Source organism: Boleophthalmus pectinirostris, unplaced genomic scaffold (genome assembly GCF_026225935.1).
Source record: "Boleophthalmus pectinirostris isolate CB_2022bp ecotype Guang Dong unplaced genomic scaffold, ASM2622593v1 HiC_scaffold_15, whole genome shotgun sequence".
NCBI classification, from domain to species: Eukaryota; Metazoa; Chordata; class Actinopteri; order Gobiiformes; family Gobiidae; genus Boleophthalmus; species Boleophthalmus pectinirostris.
This window is the reverse complement of record NW_026571070.1, coordinates 35,091,002-35,117,900: the sequence shown is the minus strand read 5'-3', so window position 1 is coordinate 35,117,900 and position 26,899 is coordinate 35,091,002. Positions and strand designations below refer to the sequence as shown.

The following is a 26,899-nucleotide window of genomic DNA, read 5'->3' as shown; positions in this document are numbered from 1 at the left end:
CTTGTAAAAGATTATTAAATCTACCCACTTCTTCCAGGAATTGACACTCACTGTGATTGGTTGTATCCAGCTGTCACCCACTCAGAGTTTGATGGAGTGACCAATCAGAGGAGTGGTTGGAGCAATTTAAACCAGGCTGGGCCATATGATAATATGATCAAATAATAATATATATTTTGTGTCAGTGTGTGTCAATCGGTCATAATTCTTTGATTAATTGCAGTTCTTCAGTTTGGTTTGATTTTGTTCTGTTAGAAACAAATAAGATGAGTGGGAGCTGTGTTCCACATGTTTTACTGACAGAGGACAGAGCTCTTTTATAAAAGCCCAAGCTCACTGACCCTTAGACACGACTCAAACTCAGTCTCTGTTAAAATGTGATCATGTGTCATTTCCCCTCACAAGTCCACACTATTTCCTACTTAATGCATTATTTAGAAGTCACACATGTTAATGATGTCCACATGTTCAGTGAGTGAAAATAGTTCACTCAAAATGTCCCACAGTGCACCTTGTAAAGTAGTGGGCATCAGTGGTCATTAGAGGTGTTAATATAGACCACACGCATCTGGTCTTTAACTGGACACAGTCAGAAGCTCTGGTTTAATGCACTGTTGATCCTGATGCTGAATAAAACATACATGATGGTGTAAAGAGTATTAGCTACTTATTTGAGCTTGAGCTGTTAAAGGTTCGCTCATGTGTCTGTCTGAGTGAGATCCCACTTGACAAAAACTTGTATAATTATGATTGGCCCATAAAACTTGTGAGTCTGATCATTATTTATAACAGACATCAAGTTTTATCAGAGTTTAGCCTTTAAGACATTTTCACCCAAAGCCAGAGTCACATGACCTGTACATATTTAGCTGTGTGGCCTCATCAGCATCCATCAGACACTCTGTAGTCCACTAAGGAGTGGACACTTGTGTAGTGAATGAGGGTTGAGGGACGAGGGTGGACATTCGGACACAGCCTTTATCTAATTACAGTTCAAGTGTTTTTTGTGAATGTGCTTTCTCACCACTGGAGTTTGTTGACCATTTCTTCCCTCAGCCTCTTTTCTCTGAGATGGTGTTTAGTGGGGGCTGGTTGTTCCTCTTTCAGCCTCGTTCATATTTTAGATGGTGTTTAGTGGGTGCTCGTTCATATTTTAGCTGAGGGTGCTGATGGGTACACGGTGAAGAAAACTCATGTCAAATATGAGAATAACAAATACATGAAAACAGCTAAAAGCAATATGTTATGTCTTCTGTCAAATCAGAGTATAGTATACCGTATAGAGCACAGTATATTGTATAGAGTATAGTATACTATATAGAGTACAGTATACTGCATTCTGGATGCCTCCATTCATATAGTCTTTGCTCTTTACTGAGACTTTTCTTCTATTCCTGTGTGAATCTTTTGTTGTTAGATTTTTGCTGTTATATTTGATATTCAATATTGAAAGTGACAGAAACTTCTTGGGTTCTTTTTAAAGACAATGCAGTAAAGTGTGTTTACCTTGTTGACATGTTTCGGCTGCTAGCTGCAAGCCATCTTCAGAACTGTCACCGGTGTTGGTGTTGGCTTGCTTGAAAGTGACAGAGTTTAGACTAAAGTCCTTTAGCACAGGACGACAGGTCTGTATTATTGAAAAAAAAAAAAACATCTGAACTGACTGATCATGTGTGTTTGTGAATGAACACAGTGTCAAGCCTGACAACTGTGTGAACTGATGAGAAATGTTCCAGATGATGTGACCTGTGCAGGTTTGACTCAAGTGATCAAATGAAACCAAGTTTCATATAACGTGCTAAAACAACTGAGTAAAAACTGTAAGAGGCTATTTACAATCTCTTTTGGTTTCTCACCACAAAAATTCAAGACACTAACATCAAAAATGTGGGAACAATGTTTTAAGGATAAGGTATGCTGTGAAATGACTGAAATGTGCTCTGCTAGTGAAGCATGTTTTAAACCTGAGCAACACTTTTACAGATGCATGATTAGTTTTGAATAAAACATGTATTCTGCTGAGATGAGATTTTGTTTATGAAAACCATAACCATCATTGGGATTCTGTGTGAGCTGTTTTGCAAATGTCAGTTTTCAATAGAGAAGTGTGTCAAAGTGAAAAAAACAAAAAACAAAAACAAAACTGTATCCCCACTTTTCTGTTTGTGCTGCTGCTGGTAACTCTGTGCTCCACTTAAATGTTTGTCACACATCATTACCCAGACAGTTTAAATCCATTTGTATAGAGATTCTCAATGTGGAAAATTGCTCCCATCAGCCTGAAGACCAGACCTGTCTCCACACAGACACGGAGAGAACATGCAGACTCCACACAGACACGGGGAGAACATGCAGACTCCACACAGACACGGAGAGAACATGCAGACTCCACACAGACACGGGGAGAACATGCAGACTCCACACAAATACAGGGAGAACATGCAGACTCCACACATAAAGAAGGGAGTGAAACTTGGAGCTGTCCTGCTGATACTGACTGATTTCACTGTGGAGAATACAGAGTTATTTCTACAGAGTTATTTAGTCTTTTGGAGTGAGAAGAGTTTTCATGAGGCTCAGTAGTAAAAACCACAATTTAGATTTTGAAAGTGCTGTGGCTGCTCTGTGTGTGTGCTGGATCTGTGTTAAGACTGTGTGAGAGAGGAGCTGTATGTTGGTCTAATGCTGTTTCCTGATCGGACACCGTCACTGTGACTAGAAAAGCTAGTTACACATTTGCCTCTCTCTTTCTCCTTATCCCTGTTTGTGTGTTTCAATCTTATCTCCTCTCTTTCCTTCTTCTGTCTTTCTCCCTCTTTTTTCTTTCTCCATATTTCTCTCATGCTTCTCCCCCCATCTCATCCCCTGACTTGTTCTCCTCTCAGTCATTCTCTTCACTCACAATTTCTCCTTCTCTCCCTCTCTCACACCACTACCTCCCTTTTCTCTCTCCCCTCGTACCCCTACACCCTCTCTCCCGGTCTGTCTTTTTGAATACCTTCTCTCTTAGTCTCTCCTCTTTCTCTCTGCCCTTCTCTCTTTCTCCAACATCTCCAACATTCACTTCTCTCGATCTCCTTCTATTTGTCCCTCTTTCTCTCTACTTCAAATTTACCCATCCCTCCATCTGAGTCACCTCTGTTACACCATCTCTCTCCTCCCTCTCTCCCCCCTCACCTTTCTCACTCTTCCTCTCCTCCTCACTCACTCTCTCCTCCTGTGTCCCTCTCTCTCCCTCTCCCCCTCACAGTTTTGTGGTCCAAGTGTTTCTTATGTTAATCCCTGTGGTCAGAGGAGCCACCTCAGCTCAGACTCTCTGTTTCTTCTTATCCAATCAGCACTTTATCACTTTATCATTTTACCTCTTTACTGCTGGAGACTTAGAGACTGAATGCACAGCTCAGAGCCCAGCGGGACTCAGAGATACTCACTTAGGTAGGTAAAAAAGACTTCGATTTCATTCAGATTTAACCTTTAACCACACACACACACACAGACAGACAGACAGACACACACACACACAGACATACACACACACAGACATACAGACACACACACACACAGACGCACACACACCCCCACACACACAGACATACACACACACACACACACACACAGACAGACACACACACACAGACATACACACACACAGACATACACACACACACACACAGACATACACACACACACACACACACAGACAGACACACACACACACACACACACACACAGACATACACACACAGACACACACAGACATACACACACACACAGACATACACACACACAGACATACACACACACACACACAGACACACACACACACACACACACACACAGACACACACACACACACAGACATACACACACACAGACATACACACACACACACACAGACATACACACACACACACACACACAGACACACACACACACACACACACACACACAGACATACACACACACACACAGACACACACACACACAGACACACACACACACACACACACACACACACACACACACACACAGACGCACACACACCCCCACACACATAGACATACACACACACAGACACACACAGACACACACAGACAGACAGACACACACACACACACACACCAGAGGAAACACAACCTGCACCTGCAGTGAAAATGCAGTGTGTGTATCCCTGTGTCACAGCTCAGAGGAAAAAAGTCATTTAGTTCTAACTTTTGCATGTTCTCCTGGTGTCTGCTGGGTGGGTTTCTTCTGGCCACTCTGGTTTCCTCCATCAACTCCAAACATGCACCTCAGGTCAGATCCTCCAGCTAAGACAGTTCTCCTGAACAAGACTAGCTGAAGATCTGAAGCTGGTCCAGAGTGTTGTATAAGAGCAGATTACAGGTTGTCCCAGAGGCACTGGGTGAAGGATGGGTCAAATGCAGACAATGGATTTCCCTCATGAGAGATAAAGTATACCTTACCCTTTCTAAGGAAGGTGCATGTAACTTTTCTGCCACAGGGTGTGGCATCTGCTAGTTTCCATGGTATGGCAATGGACTTGTCTCTCTTCAATTTAATCTACTGCAGGTGTTTTACTGCTCAGAAATACTTGTATACTTACTGTAAATGGGTGCCTCTTCACAGATCTGACCTGTGACCTCTCTTGCTTGTTTCCATGGAGATTTAAGCTTTTAAAGCCATACTGTTATACACTTGATATTGTAGTTAATCTGCAGAATACGTGGTGTGATAGAAACCTGTTGTACAATATACATAACACTTCGGGACATGAGTAAAAAAGCTGTTTCTGTATATTGAGTGCATGTACTTGTACATGTCTGTTCTAATATGAGAGTAGAGGAGGACATCTATAACTCAGATGGTCTCCAAGCCATGGACAGTCATCAGCAGCAGCTCGCTCTGTCCCTCGCTCCCCTGCACTGACAGCCACATCTGCACCGGCCCATTACACTGGATTTATGAGGCTCAGATGAGAGCGGAGATGAGATATGGTTCACCTCATACTCGGGTCAAGCGCATTCCCTCGTCCATCCTGCAGGGTCTGCGCTGAGGCCAGGGGACAGACAGGAATATTAGCATGCTATGCTGGACCTGAACAGACTGTTGGTGGGTTTCACATGACATCACAGTGTTCTATAAGCCAGTCAGAGTCAGAGAGGAGTGTTACACTTCAACTGCTGCACATATTTAGATGACTATACTTGCTTTTATTGTTTTGAAAATCTCAAACTATCACAAGAACAACCAGGAGAGCTATGAGAGGAGACAATCTGAGAGAAGTGGCTTGATTCAACTACAACGCCAGTGTGGAGAGTAGAGCCCGACCGATATATCGGTTGGACGATATGATCAGCCGATATGGGCTCCTGGAGACATATCGGTTATCGGCTGATATGGGGCCGATATTTCCCATGGGCATGTTACCTCATTATAAATCTTAGACTCTACATTATGTTCATTTAATCCAATTTACAGACAGATAAATGTCCTAATATGTGGCTCCACATCAGTATTTATCTGTGGAGTCATTTGTCTGTGTGTGTGTCCGTACTGTCCCTGAACACACCCCCAGAGTCACATCACTCACGTGTGTTTGTTTACACCTGCAGCCATGCTCAACACTGAGATTATATTCTTTTTATGGACAATCGGTTTGAGTCTGGATTAAAAGGACATTTATTAGTGCAGACTTATGATGTGAGGAGGAGCCTGTGTGAGCGGTGAGTGTTGGAAATGTGTTGACTTTGAAACTACTTTTGGTTAGTTATGAGCTGCTGTAGGTCCCTCACATTAACAGGCTGTTTTCTATTGACCTGTTGTAAAGTATATTGGCCGTATATTTGTTACTGGACCTGCACTGATATGATATGAACTGTGAATAGACGTGTGAATGATCCACATTTATGCATATAATTAATTACCGCGGCGTGCACATATTTACGGCTAAAGGCTAATAGCGGTAGTTTCTTTACTAGCTAGTAGTGACTCTTAGATCTGGCTCTTTGAAACGAGCAGTGCTCCTTATTGGGAGCCATGTTTTCTCTTTCTCTCACTTTTTTCTCTTCATGTCGCGTGCAGACTCGTGGTAGTTTGACAGCAGCAGCGGCTCAAAACGAAACTTTCAGAAATCTGCGTGTGCATAGGATAGAAAAAACATGCATATCCGGCCGCTTTTAGTGAGCCGAGCCAGAGTCAGTTCTCTAAAAAGAACTGAAATACCCATTACTAGCTGCTAGAATGTGATGCAAAAATGCCATTAGGCCAAATTACTGTCTGTAAATATGACGTAAAGAGGCAGAAGAACAATAAATGTTTCCTAAATAAATCTAATTTAAAATCCACTAGAGCCAAACCTAAGTTTTTTAAAAATAATTCAAGATATCTGTGATTATATCGGCTATCGGCAGCTCCAACTCCCATTTTATCGGTATCATATCGGCCACAACAAAATCCATATCAGTCGGACTCTAGTGGAGAAATATGCCAACTCAGCCTGGTACCACCACAACAGGCATGCTCCAGAATATATGGACCTACATTATAGAATAGCTGGATAAAGACCTGTTTATGCCCCCTGAGGACTCAAGGGGCTCTGTGCACACCACTCACCATCATACTTCTTACAGAAAGTACAGCCACAAGAATACTCACCCTCCACAAAATTGTGATGCCCGTGAAAAGAGACATGGAACGAGACATTTGAATCAGACACAGGGTAAAATGTAAATGGGTACAGTTTTATACAGCGCTTTTCCACTTTCAAGACACTCAAATCTCTTTACACCAAGGAACCACTCACCCATTCACACACTCACTCATACACCAGGGTACACAGACACTTGCCCAAGGACACAAAGACAGCATATGTATGTGGGAGCTGGAATCACTGTTGACCAAAGACCTGTGGATGTAAAAATAAATTACTGTATAACTAGCTGTCCTAGCATCAACAGCAAGGAGGATTTCCCAGCTCTGGGCCGACACCAAAACAGAGAAGAAAGAAATGGTGCAGTGAAACCTAGATCTGGTAAAACTGAATCTACTCGTGATCTGTGAAACAGACAAGACACACAAAAGCAGCACAGAAGGAGACAGAAAAGTGTGTTAGTGTCAGTTCCCATTCTCCAGGAGAACAGAGGCAGGAGAATGCATCCACACCTCCAGAGAGCCAGGCCCCAACACACAGACCCCAGGAGCGAGCAATGTCTCCTGGTCATTTCTGTTAGTGTCTATCCTTATGATCTTTGCTTTATTACAGGACACAACATTTTACAGCATCATTTGAGCTGCCCACAGGTGTTCAATCTTGCTGGTCTAGAATGTGATATCACCTGAAACATAGCTGCAATAGACAGACATGTACTGTGTAGTTACATAATTAACAGAATTAACAAAAAAAATTGAAGAATCAAGGCCCCCAACCAGCCGGTGATTGGGCTTCAGTGATGGCCCCTGAGAGTCAGTGGGCTGTGGAGCTGTGCACAAAGCACACACACACACATGCACACGCACGCACACACACACACACACACACACGCACGCACGCACGCACACGCTCACACGCACGCACGCACACACACACACACGCACGCACACGCTCACACGCACGCACACACACACACACACACGCACACACACACACACACACACACCACCTCCTCCTGAGAGTCAGTGTCTCCACCACATAACTACTGTCTCCTGCCTGCATCAAAATATTATATGAGCAGCTCTTGAGGTTAACTCATGTCCACTGTGTATCACCTGCACCTAATTATATAGTGATTTATCGTCCAAGAATCAGGAAAAGTGTGATTAGCAAGCTAGTTGCTGTTAGCTTTAAAATCATGACAAAACTCTGCTCTGGTCTGAGAGGGAAGAAAAGTGCTTATAGAGTCACACAGTGAATATTTAGGATGTTCAGAATGCATAAGGTTAATGAGGAATATCTTTGGAGCACTGCCTTTTTAAATGAACCTGTTCTGCCTTTCATGTTTTTAGACTTCATGTACAGCACATTTAATAGTCTTTTTTTTTTTTTTTTTACTGTTTGTTTAATCAAATCAGTTTTACATGAACCAAACCAGTGTTGTTGTGTGTTGTGTGTGTGTCGTGTGTTGTGTGTCTTGTGTTGTGTGTTGTGTGTCCAGTGAGGACACACATGACACGTGACCACAGTCACATGACCACAGTCGCATGAGCTCACGTGATCAGTGGCTCTGTGGAGCAGCCTGGATCACAGAACAGGAAGCAACACAGAAGTCTCATATCTAATCCAAATTAATGAAATCATAATCATTCTGACACATGACTGCAGTGCATTTGGTGCAGTATGTTATCTACACAGGGATTCAATTGAAATATCTTCAGATGTTTACGACTGGGACATGATTGGGGCATGATCATGTAAATAAAGAAAGTGTGGGATTTCAGGACCGTGGACAGCTACAGCAGAAACATCTGTGCTATGAAGTACTGACTCTTCAAACCACAGCATGAAACTTTTAGCCCACAAGTAGACACAAATAAAGGCACATGTTTATTGCACTGAAAAACTCATTTGTGTAGAAATGTCCTTTGGCTCTAATGCACCACAGTATGGGATAAAACTCATCTATCTCCATTGACAATATTCTCCATGTATGACTTTCACTTTCTGTTTCCATGGAACCATGCAGGTGACGTGCCACCTCCAGAAAGTTGTATACTGTACCTGTAAAAAAGTATTAACATACAAAACTTACATATATCCACTGGCTATGCTTTATTTTTTTTATTTAGCAGTTCATATTTTTTTCTTGATCAAAGATGTAATGTTCTTGAGCAGTTCTTGTGTTTTCCCCCTAAAATAAATAAAGTTGTAGTAATGGTCATATAAATAACGGGAGCGTGAGGTTTCAGGACCATGGACAGCTACATCAGAAAGACATCTGTGCTATGAAATACTGACCATTAATACCACACTATGTAACTTTTTCACCCAAAAGTGGCATGCCATGTCCAGAAATCAGGTACTGTACCTTAAAAAAACAAACAAACAAATAAACAAACCCTACATATGTACTGACTAGCATTACTTGATTTAGAAATTCTTATTTTTTCTTCATCTCAAATGCAATGTGCACTCTGAAGTGAAAGTTCCATATTTAGAAGCAACTCTTAGATATTTTCCCCTGAAAGCGTACTGTATAAATATATTATCCCCTTGGCTCGCTCACACACGCCTTTTACATTTGTTGCAGTATTTTTACAAAACGTGATTCGGTTGAAATCGCTCCAGGTGCTAACAGTTAGTGAAATGACTGGGACAGTGATCGTGTAAATAAGGGGAATAAGAGGATTTCAGGACCTTGGACAGCTACTCTTAAAGCCACAGTATGGAACTTTTTTAATGCAAATTTCAATAAAATAAATCAACTGTGGCAATTGTTTGTTTGGCTGTAATATTTTTGCAGTATGGCATTAAAAGTATCTATCTCCATGAAGAAAGTTCTGAAGTATGGTTTTAATTTGGAATCATGTACCGTATTTTTCTGGCTATTAGTCGCTCTGGATTATAAGACGTACTGTCATTAAATGGTCTATTTTCAAACTTTTTTCACAAATAAACCGCACCGGACTTTAAAGGAAACCCAACAGTTGGATGGGTGAGTGGTTTTGTTTGTTTGTGGCGTTCACAGTGACTCTGGGCTTTCTTCAGTTGTGGCGTGTAGTAGAGCCCGACCGATATATCGGCTGGCCGATATGGGCACCTGGAGACATATCTTCTATCAGCCGATATGCTTGCTGATAGGGGCCGATATTTCACGTGGGCATGTTATACCTCGTTATAAATCTTAGACTCTCTACATTATGTTCATTTAATCCAATTTACAGACAGATAAATGTCCTAATATGTGGTTCCACATCAGTATTTATCTGCGGTGTCACTTGTCTGTGTCTGTGTCCGTACTGTCCCTGAACACACCCCCAGAGTCACGTCACTTCACTCACGTGTTCTTGTTTACACCTGCAGCGGTGCAACACTGAGATTATATTCTTTTTACGGACAATCGGTTTGAGTCTGGATTAAAAGGACTTTTATTAGTGCAGACTTATGATGTGAGGAGGAGCCTGTGTGAGCGCTGAGTGTTGGAAATACATCGACTTTGAAGCTAGTTTTGGTCATTTGTTACTGATCAGCTGCTGTAGCTCCTGCACATAAACAGGCTGTTTTCTATTGGTCTATTGTAAAGTGACTATATTGGCTGTATATTTGCTACTGGACCTGCATTGATATGTAAATGAGCTGTGAATAGACGTGTGAATGATCCACATTTATGCGTATAATTAATTACCGCGGTGCGCACGTTTTTACGGCTAAAGGCTAATAGTGGTAGTTTCTTTACTAGTTATGGGTCGGTCGCGATCGAAGCGGCTCTTAGATCCGGCTCTTTGAAGCGAACAACGGGAGCCTGCTTCTTATTGGGAGCCGTGTTTTCTCTTTTTCTCACTTTTTCTCTTCAAGCCGCATGTAGACCCGTAGTTTGACAGCAGCAGCGTCTGAAAATGAAACTTTCAGAAATCTGCGTGTGCATAGGATAAAATTTTTTAAAAAGTGCATATTTGGCTGCAGTTCAGCATAAAATGAATAAACCAGGACTAATCTTGGGCTCGAGTGAGGGAGAGACCGAGTTCCGACACTCAGACCTGGTTAAGTTCTGGTTTAGTCCTGTTTCACACATGGTTTAAATCTGTTTTAGTCCTGGTTTAGTCCTTTTTCAGTCCTGGTTCAGTTTTGGTTTAGTCCTGCTTGCAACAAAACAATCTCAAGAGTCGCTTGGGAGCCGAAAGAGCCAGCTGCTTTAGTGAGCCGAGCCAAAAGAGCTGGTTCTCCAAAAAAAAAAAAACTGGAATACTCATCACTAGTAGTTAGAATGTGATGCGAAAATGCCATTAGGCCAATCTACTGTCTGTAAATATGACGTAAAGAGTCAGAATAACAATAAATGTTGCCTAAATAAACCCAATTTAGAATCCACTAAAGCCAAACCTAAGTCTTTTAAACAATTCAAGATTTACAGTGAATTTTTACATCACAAAATATATTGGTGATTATATCGGCTATCGGCAGCTCCAACTCCCATTATGTCGGTTTCATATCGGCCACAACAAAATCCATATCGGTCGGGCTCTAGCGTGTAGGGAGGGTGCTGTCTGTAACCGCTGGATTGTCGGCGTGTTCACAGTGACTCAGTTGTTCAGTTGTGTCTAGAAGTGGCACATTGCACTCGCTTTTTCAGTTCGTTCCTCCGTTCCATTCCTCGTCGGCGTGGAGTGATGAGTGTGTCTGTGGGTGTGTTTCGCTGCGCGGTCGCCGTCTGCTCCATGCGTGTTTGTGTGTTCTGTGGGTGTTTTTCGCTTCATGGTCGCTATCTGCTCCGTGTATGTTTGTGTGTTCTGTGGGTGTTTTTCGCTGTGTGGTCGGCGTTTGCTCCGTGCGTGTTTGCGTGTTCTGTGGGTGTTTTTCACTTCATGGTCGCCATCTGCTCCGTGTATGTTTGCGTGTTCTGTATGTGTTTTTTGCTGTGTGGTCGGCGTCTGCTCCGTGCGTGTTTGCGTGTTCTGTGGGTGTTTTTCACAGTGCAGTCGCTATCTGCTCCGTGCGTGTTTGCGTGTTCTATGGGTGTTTTTCGCTGTGTGGTCGCTGTCTGCTCTGTGTGTGTTTGCGTGTTCTGCCGGTGTTGCGGTTTTGTAGTTTACTGAAGTCGTACTGGGACACCCGAGTAGATTTGTGTATAGGGCGCTCTGGATTGTGGGGCGCACAATCATCAATTTTTGATGCGGTTGGAGGTTTAAGAGCGCACCTAATAGCCCGGAAAATACGGTAGTTGACAGTCCACTTCTAAAAGTTACATATGGCAGCTTTGGAAATCGATTTAGTAGTTCACATTTCTTTCTTGATCTCAAATGTAATGTGCACTCAGTTGATATACTTACAGAAGCGACTCTTTTCCCCAAATAAATCAAAGTGTGCTGTATAAATCCTGTATGTCATGGGTTTGTCCCTGACCTGAGCCTGTGTTTGTCCTCAGATGTACGTGACGTGTGTGGTGAAATCCAAAGGCACTCGTCTGGCGTCTCCGGTGCTGTCTCTGGGGCTCATGTGCCTGGCCTTCCTCACCGGACTCAACCGTGTGGCCGAGTATCGCAACCACTGGTCTGACGTGATCGCAGGCTACATCATCGGGACCGCCATCGCCACTTTCCTGGTACGTTGACACACGTTAACATGCTGTCAGTATACAGGCCAACACATCACAAACATGCATACACGTCATCAGACGCTTTCCTGGAAGTTCCATGCTGCTATTCCAACACGCTGCTATTTAGACTTTCACATCTAATTGTCCAAATAGCAGCATAAACATTATTTTTCAAGCATCCAACAACTTTTGTTTTTTTTTCATTCTTGGAGTAGCGACACTTTACTATTTTTCAAACATTCAGCTTTTCCAACATGAATAATATGAATGTGACAGCCTATTATACTTTGCATAAGATGCTTGAGCAGGTGCAAAGCTCTTGGTCAGAGAAAACTTGGGTCACAGAGGACATCAAACAGTGGGGAAATGTCCTGACTGTTCGCTGTGGGAAACATGCATTTAAGAAAAAAGAGCATAGACCAGCCTTTGGGATAATGTGTCATCACAAACTGCTCGTGTTCAGCTGACAGGGCACCTACAACTTTCAAAAATGTTGGATTTTGTGGCGATTTTTACCTTTTTTTAGATCATAAACTTTTTTTTCAGCTCAAAATTATTTTAACAGTTATATTTACAAAGTGAATATCTTTGTCATTTCTGGGTCTATCAATGTAAAATAAAAAGATAAAGCCCTCCTCTGTTTGAATATTCTGCTGTAAGTCCCTGTGGAGCTGTTTTCTGCTGCATCTGAGGAGGACGCCAAGAGAACTGTTTCTCTCTCAGACCAAAATAAATGACAACACAGAGAGCACGAAGTTACATGTGTGTATCGACCGAACATGTGTATCGAATCGTAAGACCAGTATCGAACAATTTGATATTACATTGATTATCGTTGAATCCCTCATGCTAACAGTGGGATGACATATGGACTTGGCTGTTGTGATGGTCCGGTTATTGTCTAATGATCCAGAGTATATTCTGAGCTGTGCTGATGAGCCAGACCTTGCCTCAGATCATTAGCAGCTAATGTGTGCAGCAGCCTGGGCTTAGCTTCTGTCCCCGCACTTTGCCCCTGCACACACAACATGACACTTCATTAAGATGTTACTTAGAACCAACTTAATGATCTTCTAGAATGCACTCTTCAAGGTTTTTACATTTCTTTTGAACTTGATTTGAGAGTTTTTGAGTAAGAAAGTATTGAGTATAGAGTTGTACACAGTTTGACAGTAGAATGTGTCTGGTGACAGTTTATGGACTTAAACACTATGAGGGAGAAGAAGTATGACACAACAATATGAGCAAAGCACCATATGTGTGCTCAGAGAAGACAACTTCGGATTAATATAATATATTTGGGTCCGGTCAAGTGGTAACGGAGGGAAACGGGCAAATTTTTTACATTCAAGTAGCTCTTATTCAGAAACTAGAGGGACTATTGAAATAAGTAAAGTATCAGAATGTAGGAAAGAGTTAACACTCCAACAGGGTCAAGTTAAACCTGTGATATTCTTTCAAGTTGTTGACAAAAAATTTTTAAAACTCATGTCGGTGCCCATATTGGGCAATAAATCCAAACAGTGATAACTAGCTGTTCTCACTTACATATCTTTAACAAACTGGTTTGAATATTTGCTTCATATAGTTTTCTACCATATGGTACAAGATTAGGTTGAAAAACCTCTTACTTTTTGAGTAATGACATTTTTTATTAAGAAAGCTCATGGTAACGGAGGGAAAAGTAACAGAGGGAAAATTGTGCAAGCAAGTAGAAGGTGCAGGATTTTACATAATTTGTCGCTTTTTTCTTCCGAATACTTTAATATTACTATGTCTGTCCTTCCAAGCAAATTGTTATCATTTAAAATAAATTTTTTTGGGAAAAATCATGTACCTTCATCAACAGTTCAAAGATGGAATAACATAAGATATGATGAAATACATCCATTTATTTACATGATTTGCAGGTCTTTGAAATTTGGGAAATAATTTTTGTTCCATGTTTCATACATGGTCTGTTTAAAATATATGGAACTTTAGAACCAAAAATGGTACAGAAAAAAGGTCAACAGTTTCATAAACTAGAGTACATATGTATCTGTTCAATACATTTTTATATCAGATGAATTAACTTGAATTTTTGGCCTTGCTGTTTATTTTGCTTGACCGGGCCTATAAGTCTACATTTCATGGTTAACTTTTGACAGTACAGATTAGATTAGTTATGTTTTCAATTTCAGCTCAAATATTTGGGATCATATTTTATATCCAACATTGAGCATCATTACATAATTCAGAGTACACGTTTGATTAAAAGTTTTATATTGACTCTTGTAGCTTTAAGTCATGTTGTTACCTCCTGTTGTTACATACCTGGAGTTGTGATGTCATGAAGTGGTAGATTTCAAGTCAGCAGCTACAATTTCCCTTTAGTTCAGCAGAGATTGGAATGTCCAGGGCTGAAATCATCAAATGATTCGAGTGAAAGTGTATGGAGTTTAAAAACACAGTAGCGCACTTCCTGTATTGTATTGTATGTTGATGTTCTGTTTGAGAGAAGAACTCAGACTAAATGTGTGAAACATGTGTGAACGAAACAAAACACAATTCCAGGTGAGTTTGTGATGAGGAAATAACAGAGATCATTTCAGAACGTGTTTAAAGATTCAGAACGACAGGGTTTGCAGGTTTTCTACAGAACAAGAGCACATGGAGACAGGAGATTTCACTGTTAGCACAAAACATGATTTTACTGAAATCCTGGCCCCCGTTGCGAGCTCTGACATCTGATTGGACTGTGATCGGTCTCGCAGCTCTGTTCCTCATTGACACAAGGAGGTGTAAAGTTCCCAGAATGCACTGCTCCGTCTGACCCTCTGATCTTGTTAGTTAGCATCATGCCAGGCTCACAGCACATCCTCTGCTTGTTAGAGCGCCACGGGGAGTGTGACCTACATCCACCACTACCCACAATCCTCTGGGGCAGCCACGACCTCTAAGGGGCTGGGAAAACACTTCTGCTTTTCATTATTACTGCCTTTGAAATGCATGGTACATTTGGATGAGTTGACTTCATAGTGAGTGTTATTGTAGTGTATGATCTTGTTTATGGGCAGAAGGTTATGAGACAGACTGTGCATGTGTCTGCTCTATACTTATATATGAGTATATCATTATGTTAGAATTCACAATATTCATCTGAAACAGGCTGTCTCGTCACACACTCAGCACTTTCTTAAACGTTTGGGTTTTTGAGCTTTTCACATCATATCATGGAATTTTAACCAACTAAGAAGTGCAGCATGTGCAGTTCAAAGACACAAGTAAGAAACTGTTGGATTTTGTGAAACGAAATGATTTTTTTTTTTTTTTCATATCTAGACGAGCACGAGGCTACTGACGGAGTTAAATAAGGAGCTAGCTACAAACCTCTGAGTTGCTTTTTTACACCAAAATGTAGCAAAAGACCTTCCAGAAGAAATACACCATGGGTGTGTAAGCGTGGGTAGATCAGAGCAATGGCGTCTTGAATAAAGATAAGAATAGAGATGAGTCAAACATGCACAAATCACTCTAAATACAGCTTCAGTGAGAAGGAAACATACACATGTCTCCTTTGAAGAGACTCTCTTTGAAGTTGCACTATACAAGTTTTGTGAGAGAGGGTCAGCCACCTGCTTGGAATGTTCCACAGAAGGGCATGTATCTTCATTAAATGCGTCTCTACGAATCTCTGTCAGATCTGTTGTGAGGCAAATTTATAAGAATATATGCTTGTACGCAGTGTAAAAGAATAACACAGAACTGATAGCGTTAATACTAAGTGTGACCAACTTTCCACCAGAAAAGTGGACTTGTAATCTTTTTTTTCTCAATAGTTCTTCTCCAAAGCCGTTCATGTAGATGCATTCTCTCTCCTCCCCTCTTTCCCTGCTCCATCTCCTCTGTTTTATAAATGCAGTCCCTCTCAGATCGTAGCAATAATTCAAACAGCCCTCATTATGCAGAGAGGCGGAGGAAGTGTATTTAGCATCAGTACATGACCCGGACACATGGACACTCAGTAGTGTGTGAGTACTGTCCATTCTGATCTGCTCGTGTTTATTCGAAACTCTGATGAGCAGATCAGAAATAAAGCTCTCCACAAAGAAATGTTAAGAGGAACCTTTTGGGATGCTCACATTTCCCAGCAAGAAAGTGTTGTTTTTTCCACACACTTACATTAAAGTGGATTATTATGCAAAATAGATTTTTTTGGAGCTTTCTGCCATGTTATAGCATTGTTTCCTCATCAAAAACATGCCTGAAGAGGTTTTAGATGTCATCCATGTATGTTTGAGTATTCTTATCAAAGGAGGGGAAACATAAAACATGAAAGTGAAACTTATAAAACATGCTAGTATGTTGTTTTTGGCAAATTTTGCATCTGCAAAACAATAAAAGCTAACACGGTGATTGAAATGTGTTATGCATCAGCATTTAATGCACACATTTAATACACGCAGAAGTAAATACCACCAAATCATCATCATCATCATACATCATCATCATGATCATACATCATACATCAGACTTTTATCAAAGCCATTTTACAAACAACAGGAGAATATCCCACATAAAATGGTACTTAGTTTGTTAGAATATTGATTTCAAACGTGCACATATAATTCATAGAACAACACAACAGTGCAGCCACACATACAAACATACATACTTTGAAAATGTCAGGGCTTAGGACTCCAAACGGGTTGAAAATCTGGAATAATGAATTATCCAGAAGCTAAAAGTACATGTGTGGTTTATGTTTCTGACATACTCTAACCCTGTTCACTCTGCGCTCGCTTGTGCCCCCAGGTGGTGTGTGTGGTGCATAACTTCAAGGGGAAGCTGCTCCTGAGTGAGGACCCGCCTGTCCCCGAGCAGGTGCCCAGCCCCGCTGCACTGAACCTGGGCCGCGTGGAGAGTCCTCTGGAGAAGTACATGTCCTCCCAGGTCAGAGCCACACCCACCACTGACAAATGTGCAGCTAAAACAGGAACACGGGGCACAAATAACCCTGTCCTGATAAATAATGGAGAGAGCAGAGTCTGAGGCACGTGAACACAACACACACACAGACTCACACACACACACTGAGAGAGCAAAGCCTGCAGCAGCAACACATGTACACGCTGTCCAGGACACACAGGACACACACTCAGCCTTACAAACACCTGCACAGTGAGTACTCTAACTGTAGTAGGAGGCAGTTATATTTAAGTATCATTTGTGGTGATGATAATGATAATGACTTACACTTGTGTCAAGTGCCTTAGTGAGCCTCTCAGAGCTCTGCCTCTCCACTCTGTGCTAAGAAGCTACACCTACACTGTCAACTTAATAAACACTCAGATTGTGTGTGTGTGTCTGTGTGTGTGTGTGTGTGTGTGTGTGTGAATGTGTGCGTGTGTGTTTGCGTGTGTGTGCATGTGTGTGTGCGTGTGTGTGGACGTGTGCGTGTGTGTGTGAGTTTGTGTGTGTGTGCATGTGTGTGCGTGTACGTGTGTGTGCATGTGCGTGTGTGTGTGCGTGTGCATGTGCGTGTGTGTGTGCGTGTGTGTGAGTTTGTGTGTGTGTGCATGTGAGTGTGTGTGTGCGTGTGTGTGTGTGCATGTGTGTGTGTGTGTGCATGTGCGTGTGTGCGTGTGCGTGTGTGTGCATGTGTGTGTGCATGTGCGTGTGTGTGTGCGTGTGTGTGCGTGTGAGTGTGCGTGTGAGTGTGCGTGTGTGTGTGGGTGTGTGTGTGTGTGTGCATGTGCGTGTGTGTGTGCGTGTGTGTGTGAGTTTGTGTGTGTGTGCAAGTACGTGTGTGTGTGTGTGTGTGTGTGTGTGTGTGTGTGCGTTCGCTTGCTTGCGTGCTTACATGTAAAGTGGTATTGTTCATAGGAGATGGACAGTGAGGAGACACAGAGCTGGGACCTGAGGGAGAAGGTCATAAGCTTTGTGGAGTGGCTCAGGGGCCTGGACTGGCTCTTCTGTTTCAGGAGGAAAAGGCAACCCCCCCTCCCCCCTCTCTCCTCCTCCCTGTGTGTGACTCTGTGTGCTGTGCTCTGCTCTACAGTCTATGGACACATGTTTTGCTTTTTATGCAGATGTAAAACTAGTGACAATGCTGGAATAACACATCATTACGTCATATAACATAGAACATTCCACAAAGTGACCCTGCGAGCTTTAAGACATGTTAGAATGTCGTTACCTCCTCAAAAACATACAGTACCTGGAGTTGTGTTCAGTTTCTCTCAACATGTGTTACCACCTAGAGACATATGTTTTTTTCCTGTTTTCTTCTGAATAAAGCCTGTTTATGCAGGCTTTGTGTGGTAAAGACGTGTGAATGAAACTGCACAAAACCCAAGGTATATAGATGAGAATATAGTCTGATATGGGCCCTTCAAACACAACAGTCACTATGAGCAGGGGCTTCATTCATTTGCTTGAATGAACATGTACTCGTGGTGAATGATCAGTTTGTTTTAAATGATATTGATTCTTAAATAGTTTCTGTAGTAACTTCTCCATTTTATACTAGTATAATGTATGGATCAGAATGACAAAACACCAGCTACATGCTCAGGGGGCTAATGTATGACTCATGGAATGTGATATACAGATATTTTGTGCTACAGATTAAGGCGGCAGCATATGGCTACTCATGGTTTGGAGTGAGTGGTTACCATAGTGACCGTGCTCTTCCCCTTCATCAGTAGGTATTCATGAGTTTCAGACAAACAATTCCTTCCTGATTTAAAGGACTTTGTGACGACCTTTCCCCATTGAAAAGATATAATGTTTTGATTTGAATTGCTTAATTGCTGTGACCGCAGAGGATGGTCGCCTTCGCTTGAAACCCATGAATAACAATAACATGGCCACTCACATACTGCAGTATCACTAGAACATAGCTGGATGAGGCTGATGTGTGGTCAGGCATAGAGGAAACACATTAGAACATCCTGAAGTCTGTGTGTGCTGCTCATGTCCACAGTCTTCTGCACTCTCATGCTCCCACAGGCCGAGCGAGCCCTCCTCTCTGTGTCTCTGAGGATTAGACAGCCCTGCTCTAAAAATAAATAAATAAATAAATCTAAATCAAATTGTGCAAGTTGGGAGATAACATACTTTGGCCTCTGTACCTGATTTTTAGTATCTTAAACAGGTTTTTAACAAGAGTGAACAGGTGAACACACATTACACCAATTTTATCTTCACTGCACTGGCTTCCTGTTAAGACGCTTTTCAGACAGGCTTTTAGCTGACTGTGTAATTTCTCTATTCTAAATGCAATGAACAACATTTAGAACAGAGAAAAATCACCTTGTGATTTTTTGTTTTATCTGTTTTTATCTATATATAAATAAAGGCTTACTTATTTACTTACTTATTTACTTACTTACTGTAATAACTGTTTGCAGTTGCCTCTAGTATCCTAAATATTCACTGTGATGAGTTCATAAGAACATTTCTCAAAAGACCAGAGTAGAATTTGGGTGTCAGCCATTGCTCACAAAAGTAGCATGCTAATTGTGAGAGCAGAGAGTCAGGATTGTGCAGAAGTCTGCCTCACAATAAAAAAAGCATGAGTTCTACTAGAGAAATCAGGGGTCCCCAACCCCCGGGCTGTGGACCACACCTCCTCCCATACGCCATGGACCATGTCTTCTCGCATACGCTGCATGGACCGTGCCTCCTCTTGTACGCCGCCTGGGCTCTGCCTCTAAACAAGAACTAAAACCAGGACTAAACCAGAACTAAAGCACAACTAGAAAGCAAGGGTGAACCAGGACTAAACCAGGACTAAACAAGGTCTAAATCAGGTCTAAAACCAGGACTAATCCAGGCCTAGACCAGGCCTAAACCAGGACTAAACCAGGATTTAACCAAGACTAAACTATGCCATGCCATGCCTCCTCCCATATCCTGCGTGGACCGTGTCCCCCCCATACGCTGTCCATGAAAATATTATCCCTAAGAGGTCCGCGAAATATTGTCAGACAACAGTTTGTGGCTCAAAAAAGGTTGGGGACCACTGCAATAAATCACCCATAATGAAAAAAAATAAATACAATAAAACATGCTTTTATTTTAGTCTGTTTGGGGCATAAAGTTACATACTATGGCTTTAAAATGGGGCTTGCTTATCTAATCCATGATTCACATTTTCAGTTGTTAGTCAATTCTAATTATTCTTGCATTGCTCCTCCCAACAGATCGTCACATCTAGAGCCAGGATCGTGAGAAGTCCCTGTATAAAAATGGAGTATCTTTGTTCATTCATTGGTTTTAGAAACACAAGGGAAAGTACTATCTCAGCCCTGGCAGTACAGGGAGTTACAGTCGTACTTGGTCTATAAATAAGTGGCCATCTCAGAGCAGGACCTGACAGCAGCCCTCACACTGATCCTGTATTTACTGCCGCACAGAAATGAGAAAGCACAGAATGGTTTGGGTGCTTTGGCTCAGATCTTAACGAGGTTTTAATCGCATGCCGGACTCTTTGTGGGCCTTTAGCTAAACTGTAACACGGCCCATCTGAGCGCTAATCCTCCATCTAAATGCTAATATGTGGTGTCTAAAATGAGCTGCAGCGCCGGGCAGTGGAGATTAAGACATAACAGGCATCCAAACCCCCAGGCTGAACACAACAATACACAGACGTGAGGAGAGCAAACATTCAGATACTTATCAGAACATAATATCACTGCTACTCCAGGGCCAAGGATTTTATTACTCTGGTGTATTGGCTGTGTGCAATTTCTTGTTAGTGGCAAGGGTGGTGTATTAACCAAAAATATCAAGTATCAAGTAATGTTACTTTGAAATAATATTACTCAAGAAGAAGTACATAGACCAAGACATGTAAGAGAACAACAGTAAAACAGTATTTAGGAAGAGTAACTTAGGCTACGTTCAGACAGCAAGGCTTAATGCTCAATTCGGATTTTTTTTTAAATCCGACGTTTTTGCGAGGTTGTTTACATTTCCAATTAAATGCGTTGTATGTGATCTCCAGTTTAAACAGCCCAAACATTACATTAAACAAACATTAAACAGCCCAAAAGTGTCCCACATGTGCACTGGAGACACGATGACGTCAATCGCAGCGAGCGTCTCTGTGTTTACAGAAGTTGTCCAAACATGGACGCAGCATCGAGCACCTGGAGATTTTAAAGTTCCTCTCGTACCGGAGCCAGAACATGAACAACTTACTTGTTTTAAGGAGGAGATTGAGAAGGAGAAGGACGAGGTTTTTGGCCGTGGTGTTTTGTGGGACAGTCCGCTGAAAGGAACGCGTGGATGTGGAGACAGAGCCAAGAGTGGTGGGAGAGCGATGTGCTTCACTTCAGTGACACGGAGTTCATTGAGAATTTTCGTATGACGAGAAGAACGTTTGAGTACTTTTGTCTCTTGTTGATAACGTGTAGGTCGAATGAATGTGCTTTGGCCGTTCAGACTGAAGTCACATGTCAGAAGATCAGCTATGTATCAGTTTTAGGAGCACATATCCAAGAGTCCTGGGTCACATTTGAAAAAATCATATCTGTGTGGTTCAGACTGTCATTAAAAGATCAAATACAGGTCACATAGGGGCCAAAAAATTGGATTTGAGTCACTTCAGGCTGCAGTGTGAAGGTAGCCTTAAATGTCCCACATTACACTATGTTCTGATCTCTATATATAATAGTGTATATTGTGTCCTGTCCCTGTCTCATAATTAAACTCAATAAAAAAAGAATAAAAATCAAACATGTGTGAAAGAAACAAAATACAACTCCAGGACTCCAGGAGGTAACATCATTCTAACATGGCTTAAAGCTCACAAGAGTCATTTATGCGTAATATAGGACATTTCAGTGTGACATTTGTCTGTTTGGGTCTAAATGTCTACAGTCCTTGTGTAGAATTAATTGTAGTAGTCTGGAAGTTGTAAGAAGTGATATGAACACTCAAGACCTTTCAGTATGCTTCAGTTGTGGAGAGTATTCTCGCAGTGAGTGACCTTGACGCTGACCGTAGACTGTTTAAAGAAGTGTGACATCATCCACAGCATTCAGCTCCACCCAGATGAAGTTCATGATGCCAGCAGGTACACGAGTGAATTATTTTTCAGATACTAGAATGTGATGATATCATACTCTCAGATGGGGGAAGAGACAGATTTCCCTATGAATAACATTCTATTTTGTCATGAAATTTCCAAAAAGTTTATTCACAAAGTAAACCAGAACCTACATTTTAACTGTATGAATTTTAGCTGCCTTATCTGTATTAAATATTCTTGGCCTATAGAATGTTGTGATGTCAACTGAAACCCACCAATGTGGAGCCAGACTCCATATTACGAATAGGATTTCTTAAACGACCAAAGAAAAGTAAGTGTGAGTTACAATAGTACAAAATAGCAAAAATAAAAACCCCAGAATCATCTAGAGCGGGTTAGTACAAACCTTTTAAGACTAAACTGACGAGGCTTCACAGCAGCAGTCACAAAGAGAGGAGACACAAGATCCCAGTGTAAGTCAATGGGAGCCAGAGTCAGAAAGAGCCGGAAGAGCCACATGAGAACTTCCTATTACCATTGACACAAATACCATATTTTCCGGGCTATTAGGTGCTCTGGATTATAAGACGCACTGTCATCTATTTTCAAACTTTTTTCACAAATAAACCGCACGAACGAGTGGTTTTGTTTGTTTGTGGCGTTCACGGTGACTCTGGGCTTTGTTCAGTTGTGGCGTGTAGGGATGGTGCTGTCTGGGACCAACGGATTGTCGGCGTGTTTGCAGTGACTCAGTTGTTCAGTTGTGTCTAGAAGTGGCTCATTGCACTCACTTTTTCGGTTCGTTCCTCCATTCCGTTCCTCGTCGGCGTGGAGTGATGAGTGTGTCTGTGGGTGTGTTTCATTGCGCGGTCACTGTCTGCTCTGTGTGTGTTTGTGTGTTCTGTGGGTGGTGTGGTTTTGTAGTTTACTGAAGTCGTGCTGGGACACCTGAGTGAATTCTTGTGTAGGGCGCTCTCTGGCTTGCGGGGCGCGCGGTCGTTTTTTAATGGGGTTAGAGGCTTAAGAGCGCGTCTAATAGCCCGGAAAATACGGTAGTTGTGTGTGAACCTCCTGAGGCAGACATATTTCACTACAGGTGTGACATCCTTAGTGTCCAGTCGTCTAGGCACAGGCCTGTGTCACAAACCTGCTCTTGTCTTTGTGGGTCAAAGAGTCACATTTCATCACACTTTCTGCTCTCATATTTCCTCTTTCAGTTTGTGCATGGGACGTGTAGAGTGTTACACTGATTTGGTCTGCTCTTCACCTAGTCCAGACTCTTCCTCTGCTCCTCACTTAGTCCAGACTCTTCCTCTGCTCCTCTCCTGGTCCAGACTCTTCCTCTGCTCCTCTCCTGGTCCAGACTCTTCCTCTGCTCCTCTCCTGGTCCAGACTCTTCCTCTGCTCCTCTCTGGGTTAGTGTGGTCCAGTGTGCTTGACCAGCCTAACACTTTGTCTTTGTTTTTCTTGCAGAACCACATCGCCTTCGCTGAGGTCACATGACGTGGAGTCGGCGGTGTGGCAGACCCACTGGACGTCCACACTCTTCACCGTCCAACCAAACTACCAGAACTGAGCCACACCCCTCCCCTCCTCCTCCCTGTCTGCTCCAGTGTGCTCCTCTGACCTCTCTCCTCTGACCTCTCTTCTGACCTCTCCTCTGACCTCTCTCCTCTGACATCTCTTCTGACCTCTCCTCTGACCTCTCTTCTGACTAGGCTGTTTGGGACTTGTGGACAGTGATGGGCGTTCATCAGATTGTACAAAGTCAGTGTAATGGTACTATATGCAGGCTTTCCCTTTAATAATTCTGTCTTAAAAAGATGAAGATGATGAACAGATCTAGTTCATTGTTAACAGTTTGCAATGGTCCAAAGTTCTTCCTCACTATTTTTTTAAATGATTTTAGTAATAACAACTTAAGTAAAAAGTAAATGGTTACAGATTTCATATTCTTTTAAACCTGCATACAGTACCTTTAACTGGGACTTTGTTAGCATTGATTCCCTGAACTGTCTTATCCAGCAAGATGGAATACAAAAAATGTCATATTTCAGCTTTCCAAATGTTCTTCTCAAAATGGTCTGTCATTTTTTAGAAGTTATGGTAATGTGGAAATCTAAATTGCTGGGATAGGGGAAAAAGGCCTAAGTGACAACCAAAACTGAGACAGGTGGTCACTGTACCTCTGCTGACCCCAAGACCTCCACACTGAACTCTCTGCTTCCTCCATCTATGCATCTCCTGCTCCTCCTCCTCTGGCCCCTGACCACTGTGAACTGGCCCATCCCAGCTCTGCTTTCACCTGGACAGGCATATGCACTCAAGGAGCTGCACTCACCACAACCTCAGTCACCCCACAGAGAATCACACCAAAGTCTGTACAAGAGACCATGACATTTCTATATCATACAGGAAGAAGGCTGGGGAAATGGACATCTTTGTCAAAATTGTGGGTAATGACCATAGACTGTATAAAGAAGTGGACTAAGGGAATTTAACATGACCCAAAGAGTTCAGCTCCACTCAAATGAAGTTCACAATGCTAGCATATAGGAGCAAATTTGGAGCTCCTGTTAGGAATAGAAATGTATTTATGGACAAAATATAAATGAAATATAAACTTCAGGTTCATGCAGTGCGGGTTAGTGCAAACATTTTGAAGACCAAATTGATGAGGCTCATACCGCTGACACACCTTGGCGATTTAGCCAGTGTATCCCGACTTATGAAAAATTCTGCAAATACACTGATGTACGTCGGATAAGTTCTAGGTAAGTATTGTGTAAGTTCTGAGCACGCTGAAGCACGCTGGCATACGGCCACATACGGCAAGATCGCTGAAAATTTTTGAGCATGCTGAAAATTTTTCGACGTATGTCAGTGTATGTTTATACGTCCTGCACACGCGGGCCATAAGTTGTAGGTAAATTATGTGATCGTTGACACACGTTAATTATATGTTTCACATAAGTCCAAATACATTGAGAAAATGTCTAGTGTACACATGACTTATGAGTAACGAGCTTTGAGCCTATGTGTAACTTATATCGAACTTATCTTCAACACATGTTGACGTATGCAGACGTATTTGACATGTTCCAGACGACCGCAGAACTTACTGAACATGTTTCTAACTTGTAGTTACAGTATAATGGCGTGTTGGCAGCGTTTTGGAGAATTGGTATAAAAATGGGGAGGAAACCGTCAGTTCTCCTCCAGACTTTGTGCTCCCATATATCATATGAACCAATGCAAAACACTTGATCAGAGAAAACTTCAGCCACAGAGGATCTCACACAGTGGGAAAATGTCCTCACTGAGAGCTGTGGGAAAGAGTGTCATGTAGGTGATCTGTGGAGAACAGCATACAGCCTAAATAAATAACCGATCAATTCATTGTGCCAGCTCAATAAGAAGAAAGTAAAAAGGCGAGAGTGGCACGTGTGTTTGTTTATGTCCAGCACGCGTGTGAAGCTGTAGATTAGTGATAGTGACTCTACTTCCTGTGGACTTTATCCCCCATCTTTTATGCTTTAAAAAACATGTATCTGAAGTTTTGCACCACATTTCACAAATAATAATAACTCAGTTTTGTCTTGTATCTAAACTAGGAGTGCAGAGCTCTGAGCTGTAGAAGTGCAGTGGTGAGTGGTTTTACTGTAGACAGGAAACAGCTGACGAGATCGCGCTCACAACTTTACAGCCTGTGGTCCGCAGACAGATCCCGCTGCTCTGACCTATCAGTCGATCTGTTGCATTCAGCACCATGGACAGAGAGAGACTGATATGATGATATATCATATATTATTTAAATTGTCGAGCGACAGCCTTTTAATAGGCGACGACATGTGATCGTCGGTGATACGCTGCTGTGCGCTGTGCACAGGTCGTTGGGCATAAGTTGTGGACACTGGCAACACACTCAGCATTAGTTGGTTTAAGTTATATAGAAGTTATCAAAACGTTCAATATAAGTTACTAATACCTTATGTATACATCCAGCTCGTTATGAATATGCTATATATACTCCCAAAATAAAAATAAAAAAACATGGATGGTTCAGCGTATGCCAGTGTTTTAGAGAAATTCTGGTACGTCGGCATTACGCTGGCTAAATCGTCAATGTGTGACAGGGCCTTTACTTCAGCAGTTTCAGAGAGAGGGCCCACAATATTCCAATGTAAAGTCAATGTAGAGTCGATGGAGCTGGAAGTACCGCTTATGCTCAATTTGAAACACGGCGGCTAGCAAGTTAGCTGTGTCCATTTCTATATACAGTCTATGGTAATGGCAAAATGATTTATACACATAGTTTTATTTTCACTGCCCTCCAGTGAGACTCCACCAGAAAACACGGTTTATACAATACTACCCTGGATGTTGGAAAGTCCAGGTTTGATTCTTTTCTGTCACTATAATATCAAATATGTATCCATGTGAATTTTAAAGGCTGTTATAGTTCGTGGCACACATATTTCCACAAAGATATTATGTGTCCAGTGTTATTTAATATGTTTTAATCTAAATATTTGTTTTTGTGTGTACAGTGCAAGGGTGCTCGTGGGAAAGACCAAACCTTCATAACTGAACTTTGTGTTATTGGTTTGAAAAGGAGTGCACTCAA

The 26,899-nt window shown here is 42.0% G+C and overlaps 1 protein-coding gene across 1 annotated transcript in view; it reads left to right on the top strand.

Moving 5' to 3' along the window:
• plppr5b (phospholipid phosphatase related 5b) overlaps nucleotides 1-23,775 on the top strand; it is a 42,249-nt gene extending 18,474 nt beyond the window's left edge. Inside the window, exons 4-6 of the mRNA XM_020940762.2 lie at nucleotides 12,078-12,254; nucleotides 17,046-17,183; nucleotides 23,746-23,775. Coding sequence (XP_020796421.1) covers nucleotides 12,078-12,254; nucleotides 17,046-17,183; nucleotides 23,746-23,775 — 345 coding nt within the window. The remainder of the gene's footprint in view (nucleotides 1-12,077; nucleotides 12,255-17,045; nucleotides 17,184-23,745) is intronic.
• The last annotated feature ends 3,124 nt before the right edge of the window (nucleotides 23,776-26,899 follow it).